This window comes from Typopeltis vanoorti, chromosome 5 (assembly GCF_054136105.1).
Source record: "Typopeltis vanoorti isolate ZY-2024b chromosome 5, IOZ_Tvanoo_1.0, whole genome shotgun sequence".
Classification (NCBI taxonomy): domain Eukaryota; kingdom Metazoa; phylum Arthropoda; class Arachnida; order Uropygi; family Thelyphonidae; genus Typopeltis; species Typopeltis vanoorti.
In genome coordinates, this window is record NC_143553.1 from 40,388,805 (window position 1) to 40,402,311 (window position 13,507).

The 13,507-nt window shown below is 35.0% G+C and overlaps 1 protein-coding gene across 1 annotated transcript in view; it reads left to right on the forward strand.

Annotated features, from left to right (window-relative positions):
• LOC150106331 (uncharacterized) overlaps window positions 1–13,507 on the forward strand; it is a 404,058-nt gene that overhangs the window by 328,888 nt on the left and 61,663 nt on the right. Inside the window, exon 14 of the mRNA XM_090393084.1 lies at window positions 408–505. Coding sequence (XP_090249210.1) covers window positions 408–505 — 98 coding nt within the window. The remainder of the gene's footprint in view (window positions 1–407; window positions 506–13,507) is intronic.

Consider the following 13,507-nt stretch of genomic DNA (forward strand, 5'->3'; position numbering starts at 1 on the left):
ATGATTCTTAAGCAACTGGGACCTTCTCTTTCTTACTTAACAGCTTATTGCTTGCTTTTAATTTCACTGTTCATCCTTATTATGCTATCTTATTTTTTCTCCCTGACTCATGCTTATACAGTTAGACAGCACTGCTATTAAATGTTGTTTGAATATCTACCAAAACTTCCATGTGATAGCAAGATTCAATCTACTGATTGCAAATTAGTCACTTTGTCCACTTGAACACATAGCTGATTCAAAATATATGTTTTCCAGATATGGACAGTTTTCGTATTATTCATGATTTTTCCTGTTTCTATAAGTTTGAATATAATTTAATTTGATGCTATATATAATTTTTATTTATTTTTTACAAGCAAACTCTATGAAAAAGCAACTTTTTATTATTTATTTATTTTAAACAGGTAAACTTTATGAAAAAGAAGTTACCACTGTTAGAAACATGTGTTTACATTGCAGGCAGCAGTAAACTGCAAACTTCTCGTTCAGATGAAATCTGTAGGTTTGTAAGCTTTTTGCTATTTAGTATTTTAGTGTCACACTATGTAAGCAATGTAACACACATTGAGAGCATATTTAACTTTATAGAGATTTGGTTTGTATATTAGAGTTAACAATCCTCCAAACTAAGAAAAGGTTACATTTCTTTGTAACTTAACTGAATATGTTGACCCATATATGCAGTGGTGCCCTGTGAGTAAAAGCCCTTTGTTCAAAGTTATATTTCAGCACTCCCATAAAATAGAATTTGCAAATTAAAATAAAATTTTAAATGAAATGGCACCCCTCCTGATCAGGTGCCTTTGTCCAGGGCACAACCTGCACATATGGAAGAGACCATGCATATTAGTATTATTTTCATCTCTCCTTGTTTCATGTATCAATTAACATGCAAATTTTAGAATAATGGTTTGAAAAGTGTATTATGGTATAGCACATCTCAGCTTCCTGATGTGTCTGTCATTCATTCTCCATCCCCAATTATTCCCATTTTATACAATAACCTTTCATGTGGTATTCCATTAAATGCCTTGAAGCCTGGTAATATTGTGGTATTTATTTCCCTTATCTAATTCAGTCGCAATCAATAATAAAATTGATGATAAATTACTAAGATAAGATCTGTCCCTTGTAGGATTCAAAAGTTATACCACAATACTTTCCATTCCTCTTATTCAACTCTGCCATCACTGTTATAGAAAGAGAGCAATTACTAAAACAAGACCTCCATTGAACAAAGCTATGAACCCTCTGTGAAAAATCAAAATGGTATTACCCTCTTTTGAGTGCAGATCCCAACCAGCCTCTCCATTACTTTCATGACTTTTTGAGAGATGGTAATTGGTCTATAATTCTGCACCAGTCCTAGATCCATCCTTGTATAAAGGAATTCTTTTGCTATTGCATTTCACTTATTAGGAACATACATGTGCTGAGATTAGTTGAAAAACCAAGTTAGGGGACATAGGCTAAGTCTCTTAAACTTTCTCTTTTACTACAAGCCTTAAGCTTTCATGTTCACTGTACTAGTAAAGCACAGTTGTATCCAGCTTTAACTTACCCATAATAATAATAATAATATTATTATTAAATATCTCCATGGAGTCAGTAGACTCATCGCAGGAGACCCAAACTATCAAAACAATATCTATCATATCTCTTCTTATATTAATTTACAGACGAAGAACTCACAACTGAATCAGGCAATGCATTCCACTCATTCACCACCCTCCAGGCAAAAAACCTTGTTCTCACACCCTTGTTAACCACACTTTTCCTTAATTTCCAGGGATGACCTCTTGTTCTTCCATCACTATCACACAGATGAAATATTTTCCCTGCATCAATCTTATAAAAACCTTTTAGTAATTTAAATGTTTCTATCATATCCCCTCTTCTCTGCCTATCAACCAACCTCTGCAATCCACAAGCTCTCAATCTATCAATGTAGGGAGCATTTTTTACATCACTTACCAACTTAGTCACTCTCCTCTGACCCCTCTCCACAACCTCCTCATCCCCAAGGAATCCAGGTGACCAGACTTGAGCACAGTAATCCAAATGTGGAAGTATCAACACTTCATAAAGGGGAATAATAACCTTTTTATCTCTGGATCTTTATCTCTTCGACAATCAAGTAATCCTAAGTGCAAGCTTGGACATCTTAGCAATGTGTCCTCTGAACTTCATCTCCTTATCCAGTAACACCCCCAAAGTCCATAGCCTCATCAGTCTCTTGGAGTACCGTTCCATCAATGTAGTACACAGCTAATCTTCTAATCCCAAAATGCATAAATTTACACTTTTCCACATTGAACTAACATCCATTACCTTTTTCCCATTTTGACAGCTTATTTAAATCATCCTACAAACTCTCAACATCAGCTTGATTTTTTATTGTGCTACCCAACTTTCCATCATCAGCAAACAACTGAATATCTCCCTTCAAGCCATTTCCCATATCATTTATGTATAAATTAAACAATAATAGCCCAAGCACAGAGCCCTGAGACACACCACTGGTCACCTGCCTCATCCTGGACTCTGCTCCTCCATACACTACGTTCTGGTATCTCTCCATGAGCTATTCTCTTATCCATATCACCAGTTTAGTATCCATCCCCATCTGCTCTAATTTGCACAACAGTATTCCATGGGATATCCTGTCAAAAGCCTTAGCAAAATCCAGAAGTATCACCGTGTAGTCATTCCCCTTGTCCAACTCAGATGTCATTCTATTATAAAAAGTTAATAAATTGCTAAGGCAGGATCGACCTTTAACAAAACCATGTTGGCCCCTATAGATCTAACAGATAAGCTTAGGTGTTGACAGTTATTCATGACTAATTTTACGGTATTAACAACACCACACAATTTTAGAAAAGAGATGTTTTATTAACTGCTTATATTTTGTTGAATTTCAACTCAGCATCATCAGAGCACAACACACGACAGTGACTGTGAAACATTGTTTCACTCGCTCACTGTCGTGTGTACAAGTGTGTTGTGCTCTGATGATGCTGAGTTGAAATTCAACAAAATATAAGCAGTTAATAAAACATCTCTTTTCTAAAATTGTGTGGTGGTGTTAATACCGTAAAAAAAAAAAAAAAAAAAAAAAAAAAAAAAAAAAAAAAAAAAAAAAAAAAAAATTAGTCATGACCCCTATAGAGTATCATATTCTGATCAACCCATTGTTGAATTCTGTCCTTAATCAACTTTTCCAATACTTTTACCACCACTCCCGAGATGGTGATTGGTCTGTAATTAACTACCGTAGTCTTAGAGCCACCTTTATGCAAAGGAACCACTTTGACTTCCTTCCACTCGCTAGGGACAATACCAGAGTTCAAACTTAAGTTAAATAATCAAGTAAAAGGCATTGACAATTCCTTTGCACATTCAATCAATACCTGAGCTGATATTCCATCTAAACCTACAGCAGTGTTTGCATTTAAATTCTGCAGTATACTAAGTACCTCTGATTTATTAACTTCAATTCTCACATTAGTTAGAGGTACAGGGATATCCTCACTTGGGTGATAGACTTTTGAAAAGTGATCACTCAGTAACTCTACTATTACATCTGAATTAGTCACCTCAATACCATCAGCACCCACTAAGAAGTGGGTACTGATGGTATTGAGGTGTTTTGGAAGGTTATCCTTCCAAAGTCATTATTCCTTTTACTTGCCACATAGCGGAAGAACTCTTTGGGATTACCCTTGATCTCCTTGGTCATGGTCTTCTCATAATCTGATTTAGTTTTTCTTACTATGCTGGTAACCTTCCTAGCTTGAGCCTTGTACTGCTTAAGGGTGTACTGATAGCCTTTCTCCTTGTAAATTCTCCATAAAATCAAGCCTGATACTACTGCTCATCCATCTAACGCCTACCTTGTTTGTCTTCCTGACCATGGGAATACATTCTGATATTGCCTTCCTCAGATACCTGCTGATTATATCCCATGCACTGCTAACAATTTTCCCCTGCAATATGTTTTGCCATGGGATGGCTACAAGCTCCTCCGAAGCTTGTTATAATTACCTAACCTGTAGTTCCGTATATACTCCTTCTTAAGAGAGAAATCCACAAATTTTGCAATCTCCCAAGTCCATACCACATGATTGCTCTAACCAATTGGAGGTAATGAGGACACCTTACTTATGCATATGTCCTCTGAACCAATGACCAAGTCCAACACACTCACACCACGAGTTCCTTCAGTTATGTGCTGTTTCAAGTAATTATCTCTTAGGTGTATGAATTTCGTTCCTTTTTGCCACGTGATATTTCCTCCTTCCAATTGATATCACCATAATTAAAATCCTCCATAATAATCACTAATCCTGCACTCATTGCACTAATTACTGAGGCATGAATTTAATATCACCCCCTATGCCCCCTGGCCTATAGCAGCAACCAGCTATATATTTGGTTGTGTTGGTCACTATTTCACACCAGACTGCCTCAAATGAACTATTATTCACATGTCTCCTCTTGATATACTACTTTCTTTGGCTGCAACTCATCAGCTATCATCAACAGTACTCTTCCCCCCCTCCCATTCTATCCTCCCTGAAAATACTGTGTTTGTCACATTCAATTCGAGTAAGCACATCTTCTGCTGACAGCCAAGTTTCACTAATGCCTACAACTGTTGGTGAGATTGCACTGACTAATGCCAAAAATTCTTCCCTCTGATTTCGAATGCTTCTTGCATTAGCTTACACGTTATATTGATGCACGCACCAATACTGAAAAACGAAATGCACTTCAGCAGTGCATTTCATCTATCCTCTTCCCTACCATTACTCTTCAAGCAATAGTGAGGCAGGGTTTAAAAGAATGCAGGAATTACCCGAATTTACTGTTAATATGACATACTGCAGTTCATCTTAAGTAATTCCATAGACAGCCTCTTTGGCATTGATTGTTTAATAAGTGCCTTGAAAGATGGATGATTCCTGAAGATTTGAACTCCCTTACAAACAGGTTTGCCAGTGCTGACACATCGGGTTATCTGGTGCTTCGTTATCTGGATCTGATTTTTCTGTGATCTGATGGCTAAGGTGTTACAGAGGTTGAAAACTAATATATAAGATAGGGTTAGTAACAGCAGGATTCTATATGCTGGTCAGTATAGTTTTACAGTACAACTTTACCTCATTGATTCAGATGACTCTTGTATTTGTGTATAAACATAACAGGTTACCTCCTAATTTTTCTGTATATTTACATCTGCAATCTGCTTGACAACTTTCTCTTTTCCTTCTCTGGATTCTCTGGAAAAGTGTCTGAACACAAAGCGCACATTTCCACATCTTCGCCAGATACATAACCATGCTCAATGCCATTCATATCATCCTCGTGTGTGCATACCATAGCTGAACTTACACACATTCTCATTGTTCCTCTCATGAAGATCTAGTTTCCCTGACTCTCTGCATTAGGTCTCAGCTCAATTAATAATTTCTTCAGACTCCTGATACCAAATCTATTTAAGTGCAGGCCTTGTACAAATCTTTTCTACCATGAAACTCACTTCACTCATCCAAAAACTTGCACCCATTTCTTCTACACAGCCTGTGCATTGAATCATTTGCTATCATAGCCCTCCTTAACTCAGTTCTGTCATATCTAAGTAATAGGCTGACAATTTTTACTCTTTCTTTATATACTCTTCACAACAAAAGAGTAACATCATTAAAGAAAAAAAAAAATGGATGTTACACCTATCTGATTTATCCTGCTGAACCTAGATATACCATGTAATACCACTTTCTTTGAATTCCTTTGACTATCTCCCATGCACTGCTAATATCATTCCCTTGCAGATTCTTATACTATAGCTGCTTCAAAATGTCCTTTAAGCTTATAATAATCACCTTCCCTGCATTTTGAAATAAAGCTCTTCTTAACTAAAAATTTCATGTTTGGCAACCTTCCAAGTCAACACTGCATCATCCCCCCCCCTCCCTAGTTGTAGGCAACATGGCTGTTGGTGTTGAATAAATTCTGTGATGTTATTGCCAGATCCAGCACCATCCAACCTGAAGTGTCCTCCATTGCATGCTGTTTCAAGAATTCTTTTAGTAGTTGTATAAATTCCATTTCCTTTCCTTGTGATCTTTCTCTTTCCAATTCATGCTCTTATAGTTGAAGCCCTCCAATAATATATACTTAGCCTGCATATCTTATGTCTCTCCTAGCCTATAGACCAACTATATATTTTGTTCTTTTGGTCTCCCCCCCCCCCCCTCAGGGTTATGCCAAACAGCTTTGAACATACTGCCTTTTGCATCTGTTCTGCTGCAATTCATCTACTGTTTATCACGAATATCCTTCCCTCCCATATTATTCTCTATGTCCTCCTTGAAAATACTATTCCTCTCACATTCTGTCCCCATAACTATACATCATTCCCCCATTCACAAAGTCTTGTTATTGCCTAACTTTTGACCAAGATGCACTAACCAATACCAAAAATTACTCCTGTTGAAAGTTTTTCACTTGGTTATATTACAAATTAAAGATACTAAGAAATTATATAGTTGGTTTAATCCATTATCCAAGTGTAAGCAAGCAAAGTTTGTGCCTGAAGTATCTTTCAGGATTGGGGCAACTCGTGGCAAAGGTGGTATGACCTCACATCACTTGCCTTAGTATCCCATAATGCAAAGCACATATCCTTGCGGACATGTTATAATGCTATGCATTATGGGAAGGGTCACTGCCCAGACCAGTTTCGACCTTTATTGAAGCCTCATCAATGGGAGCCAGACCCAGAGGTGAGATACCAAGGTTGAAGTAATGCAGAAGTCATATTTTCCTATATTTTCCTACATATCCTCAAAGCCAATATGTCACACTTTCTAATATTGTCTTTATCATTTCTGGATCCTCTTTCCTTCAAGAAAATCTAGATTCCAATATATTCTTATTATTGCATGGGTACATCCATGGAGTCCAAAGTTTTATCACTGGAGATCCAAACTATCCACTTCATCTTTGTACCTCTCATGGACTGACAGAGTACTCCTAACAGACTGCAGCAACTCATTCCATGCATTAACCATTCTCCAACCAAAAAATCTAGTCTTCATCCCCTTGCTAATCAATCTTACTTAATTTCTAAGGCTGGCCCATTGTTCTATCATGCTGAATATTTCCCTGGCATCAATCCTATAAAGCCCTTTTAGTAATTTCCCCATAATAGTCAAATCCTCACTTTTCCACCTATCAATCAACTTTTGCAACCCAGAAACCCTCAACCTATCATCATAGGAGGGAAAAAAAATTCCACAGACCATTCATCCTGATCAATCCCCTCTAGATCCTCTCTATCACTTCCTCATCTCCAAGAAACCCAACCCAGGTGACCAGACCTGAGCACAGCAATCCAGATGTGGACATATGAAAGCGTTGTAAAAAGAATAATTTATCGCCACTTGTTAGTGTATTTTTTTAACAATCAAATAATACTATCAGCTACCTTGTCCACCTTAGCAGTATGCCCTCTGGATTTCAACTCTCTATTCATCATTCATATACTTCTAACCTAGTTCTCAGATCCATAAGTTAAAACTGGTATGAACGCCATCTTGTATACTGCTAGTTTAGTGTTCTGGATGATTTTTCGTTTAAATTAGTGAAACAGGGTAGGTCCTGTTTCACTAATTTACTTGCATATTATGATAAGGTGACTAGTGTGTTAGATAAGGGAGAATCATATACAGATATTCTTAGACTTTGCATTTGATAGATTACCACATGATAAGTTGGTATACAAGCTGCAGAGGATGGTGTAAAAATAATCATAATTTAAAATTCTGAATATTTTTATGTATTGTTTATGTTAGAATGTTTATTACTTTTAATAACACGCATTGTCGGCACTTGCGATGTGCCCGTTATTGAAATGGTTTTGTCAAAAATGATATGTACAGCATTTAAAAAATTTATGTACTTACCAGATTTTAATAGTTGTGTTACTTTAAACAAATTTATTATAGTTTAAAATTTTAAGTTTTATGAAGACATTCTCTTGTCGCTAACGGAGACACCTTGTCAGCCATTGTATTTAGTTTCTCACTTACCATTTTCAAGGAGTGCGCATCCTCGCCGAGAAGTTTGATGTGTGATTGACAGCTGACAAGAACAGCGTTCGGTATCAGGGAAATGGCTGTAAACAAGAGAGTGTTCGGAAAGAAATTAGAACACAGGCCAGCAGATAATTAGATTCAGAGGAAATTGAGTTTTTTTATGTGACAGTCGGAAGAAAATTAATAGTATATTCCGAAAAGGGAATCGTGGAACTATGAAGTTTTAATGTGGAATAAGTATTGATAAATAAAGGGGAATATTGCTATAGATCATTTTAAAAGGAATATCCAAGGAAACGCTAATTGGAAGATTTATAGTAGATTCTGAAAAGAGAATCGTAGAACTGTAAGTTTTTTTTAAATGGAAGAGTTAAGACTGTCAATAAGCATTAGTGAATAAAAGAAGAAATTGCTATTTACATTCTAAAGGAATGTTCAAGAAAACTCTGATTAGGAAGTTTCATCTGTCTTAAGGACACCGGATCTAACTATTATTTCTACTAAAAAGAGACAGAATTGAATTAGGAAGAATTAATGTGTGCTACGTAAGTGATGATAAAGGATCCTATGAAAAGGAAGAATAAAGTCATATATCTTCGGAAAATGGCCTTGACAGAGAGAGAAACTCACTATGAACATTTTGTCATTGTGAAAACAAAGTGTCTAGTCTTAAGTGTAAGTTTATTTAAAAAAAAAGGCCTTGGATCCAATTAATTCTGTAGTTAGTTATGTAAAGTTGTTTGAAGTGTGTGTATATATATATATATATATACTTCAAAATGTAAAAATGACTTTTGAAAAAAAAAAAAAAAAAAAAATATATATATATACAGGGTGTTCGGGATAAATTTGACAGTTTCGTAAGGAAAAAGAAAATCTTCTTTGTATCTATTAAATTTAATGAATTGACAAAAAAAACATTACAGGCAGAGTTAATTACAATACTATCAACAAGATTTACTCAAAATAACCACCATTAGCATCGATCACAGCTTCAATTCTGCTTTGGAACCTCGAATAAGCTGATGCTACAGTCTCCCTGGGAAGGGCCGCAAAAACTGTTTTAATTTTATCCATTAACTGGGCTTTTGTATTACTGGAAGTGCGATTGGTGTCTTTTTCAACTGCGCCCCATACAAAATAATCCATGGGGTTAAGGTCTGGGGAGTTTGGAGGCCAAACATTTGGACTGGTGAAGTCGTAGAAATTTTCAGACAACCATTTTTGACTTTTCCCAGAGGTATGGCAAGGGGCCGAATCCTGCTGCCATACATACAGCCTACCATTGGCTACCCTTGTTATCCAGGGCTTGACTACAGTTAGCAACTCCACGAACAAAGCCCGAATTCCAATGCCAGGGTTCTTCAACACCTGTTCCTGCAGATTTGCGAGGAATTCTGCTGTACGAATGCAATCAGATCGTCTGCTAGGGATCTTTCTTCTTGCTACATCCTCGTAGTCACCATTGCAAGTCTCTAGTTCATGCCTGATTGTTTTTACTGTATTCAGGGAGCATTGGGCAGCAGTCGTAATATCCTTATTTTGATGGCGGGCACGAATCATCATGATACAAGTTATTCTCTTCCATGATTCAGGTGGGTTCCAGCTATCCATCCTTTCTGACATCTTGTATATGAATGAAGAAGGGTCCAAACTTTTAAATGAAGAGAAGTGTGTGTTAATACATGTAACTTACGGAAAAATATAATTAATTATAAATATGTCAAATTTATCCCAAACACCTTGTATATATATATATATTTTTTTTTTTTTTTATTAAATGTGTTTATTTTGTATTTTGGTCTTGAGTCAGTGATTTATTTGGATTCTGAAAGAAATAATAAAAAAGAGGTCACTGCACCAATCGGAGTGAACCCTTGTGCATATAATAATATATAGGAACACTAGGAAATAAATTTTAAAATAATTGTTGAACAGAGATAATTTCTATATACAGGATTAAATTAATAAAAATTCTATATTTAAATAATGGCGCAGCCAGTATGATTAATATTATGATAACATCCTAAATATAAAAATCTCTAATTATTAACAATGGTGCAGTCGACAGGATTGGTTATGACTTAATTATTTTAGAATCCAGAAAGTAAATCTTGACTCTAGTAAAATAGCTACAGGGGATAGTAATTCTAGTTGTGAAGTTCCTTTAGTTAAAGATGAGGAATTTTTTAGGTTAATCAATCCAACTTTAGTAATACTTTCATTCTCAGGTGATAGTAGTTACATTTTTTGGATATGGTGAAAAAATTAGAGATTTAGGAAAATGGTCAGATTTTCATTTGTTAATTATACTTCGTAATAAATTGTTGGGCAAAGCCAAAACATTCTTAAACACATCTCCTTTATTGAGAGACACTGACAGTTATGCAACATTTAAAGGTTTGCTAACATCAGAATTTTCAAGTGTAAGAGAATTATGGCCTAGCATTTGGAAAATTCATCAGTGCATTCAAGGTAATAGGGAGTCTGTTTCAGAATATTATCATAGACTTTGGAGTATTGCTCATAAATTTAATGTTTCATCTGAAGAGAAATCCTCTTTAGAATGGTTGCTGTTTAATCAATTTTAGGCATTGCCTTAGAGATAATTTGGAGATAAGAATCAGCATACAAGAAAAAGGTTAAAAATCTTGAACAGTGTTTTGAAATTGTTAAGGAAAAGGAAGAGAGACTTAGAGAGATATTTCTTTCCTCAAATAATAAACAGGTAAACTCTTTTCAGTATAATGAAACTCATTCTCCTAACATTGTGGCTACAGATAAAGTGAGAGAAGGAAAGTTTCATAAATTAAAAGGTGCTAAGAAAAAGAAACAGAGTAAGGAAACTTCTGTGAATTTCACTGAAGATATTCCAGAATCTGAGTCCAAGGTACAATTACATGATTTGGGAAAATTAGAGGAACTGAAAACATTTCTTAGGAAGAAATAGAAAGACAACAGAGACCAATAGTAGAAGGACAGGAACTTCTATTTAAGATGATATCTGATTTAACAATATCCAAGAATCTTACAGATAATCAATCTCTCTTGTAAATCTAATGGTATTGACAGGAATAAAACATCTCAAAGGAGATATGTTCCAAAATGCTTTAGATGCAATAAACCTGGTCATTGCTAAAGACTGTTATGTTAGGGAAAAATCTTGTTTTCAACCTAAGAAATCAGAGAATAAAGAAAAATCTGGAAATAATTATTATTCCAATATTATACTGGCAAGGACAGAAATGTCAAACTACTTATTAGACATGGGTGAAGCTAAAGACAGCTCGAACCCTAAAAGAGAGTTTGATCTATCATTATCTCCTTATGCTAATAGAGGTAATCCTTTGACAGTTCTACAAGGATTTATTGAAGATGTGCCTTGTGAAATCTTACTTGACACTGGTGCACATATCTCATTTCTTATAGTTCGTTTAACAAAATTAAACCTCTAATCCCAAATGACATTTCAATTTTAAGTTGTCCAATTAAATTAAAGGGTATATTTGAATCAGAAATTTCAGCTGATAAGCAAATAAATGTTTTTATTTCAATTCCTTGTTTTCCATTGAAAGTTTGCCATCCATTAATAGTTATTCCAAAATCATCTAATCCAAATGTACCAGTAATATTTGGAATTGATTTTCTGAAACGTCATGGTTTTGCATGTAATTTTGTTGATAACACTGTGTCCTTGTGTGGACTAGAATGCTGTTTGAACAGGACACCAGATGATAATGGAAAATTAGAGCAGTCTCTTGAAGTTTTTCAAGACACTAATGATAATGATAATGATAAAGTGTTTAATATTGAGACTCTAAAGAATAAGGAACCTAGTTCACTAATTTGGGAAAAGGATGAGATTGTCCAAGCTCAGAAAGATGATCCCATAGTTAAAACTATTTATGAAGCAGTATTGAAGGGTGAAACTCAACTGGATACATTTTTAAACCTGGAAAACTTATATTTAGATAAAGCTGGGTTGCTCTTATCTAGACAAATGGAAAATGGAAGGTTGAAAGTGAAAATATTGGCACCAACTCAAATGATTCCTTGGATTATATACACTTTCCATGATTCTGACTTGGCAGGACATCAAGGATTTTCTAGAACTTGGGAAAGAATAAAGGATCGTTATATCTGGAAAGGTATGAAGAGTGACATACTCACATATGTCAAATCATGCCATAAGTGCCAAATAAGATCCCCTTTTATAGGAAAAGCTCCATTACAACCATTTCCAATTCCAACTAGACCTTTTCAGATTGTTGCTATTGATGTGGTAGGTCCACTGCCAATTACTAAAAAAGGCAATAGGTACATTCTAGTAGCCATAGATATGCTAACTAGATTTCCTGAAGCAGTCTTAATGAAGGATCAAACTGCAAAGACTATTGCAAGAAAGTTCTTGAATATAATTTGTAGATATGGAACTCCGCAGACCTTACTTTCAGATCAAGGAGCAAATTTTACATCTGAACTGTTGTTACAGTTATGTAAATTACTTAACGTTAGGAAGATTTTTACTACACTAATCTGGCAAACACTAAAATGAATGATTGGGATACATATCTTTCTCAAGCATTACTTGCATGTAGATCTGTTTTTCATTCTGCTATCAAAGAAAAACCATCTTTTGCTTTATATGGCTTTGATCCAATCTTTCCTAATGAACTTGTTTCAGTCATTCCTAATACAGGATACAATGAACATGAGTATCTTGAAACAGTTGTAGATAAATTTTCCACAACTCAGATTAGTAGGTGAAATAAGTAAATTAAGTTCTCAGAAAACTAGGCAGTATATAAATCATTTTAGAAAGTATAAGTCATTTGCATCAGGAGATTTAGTATTGTTAGATGATAAATCTAGTATAAAAAGAGTTGGAAAATTAGGAAGGAAAGCCTTAGGTCCATATAGAATCTTAGATAAATTTTCTCCTGTGAATTTTAGGATTCAAGATGTCAAAAATCCTAGTAAAATTATAAATATACATTCTGATAGGTTAAAAAAGTATTTTTTAGGGAGTAGAAATCTAGTTGTATTAGGTGACAATATGAATAGAATATTGAAGAATGAGAGTAGTCTTTCTGATGCATCTCATTTACAATCAAATAGTAGGAAAGGGAATAGTTTTAAAGCTCATAATTCAAATATGCAGCAAAGGAGAAAATTAAACTTGGGTAAAACAAAACCTAGTGTAGAAAATTTTAGAAGCCCCAGGTTACATAATTCAGATAATGTACAATGTAAGCGTGATGATAATCAAATAGACTCTAACATGGATGAAATTATAGCAGAATATCATAGGTTAGTTAATATAGAGTTAAGTAAACCAGCAGAATGTGAAAATACCTCTAATTTAGTTAATAAGGATAAGGAATCTCAGAAACCTGTAG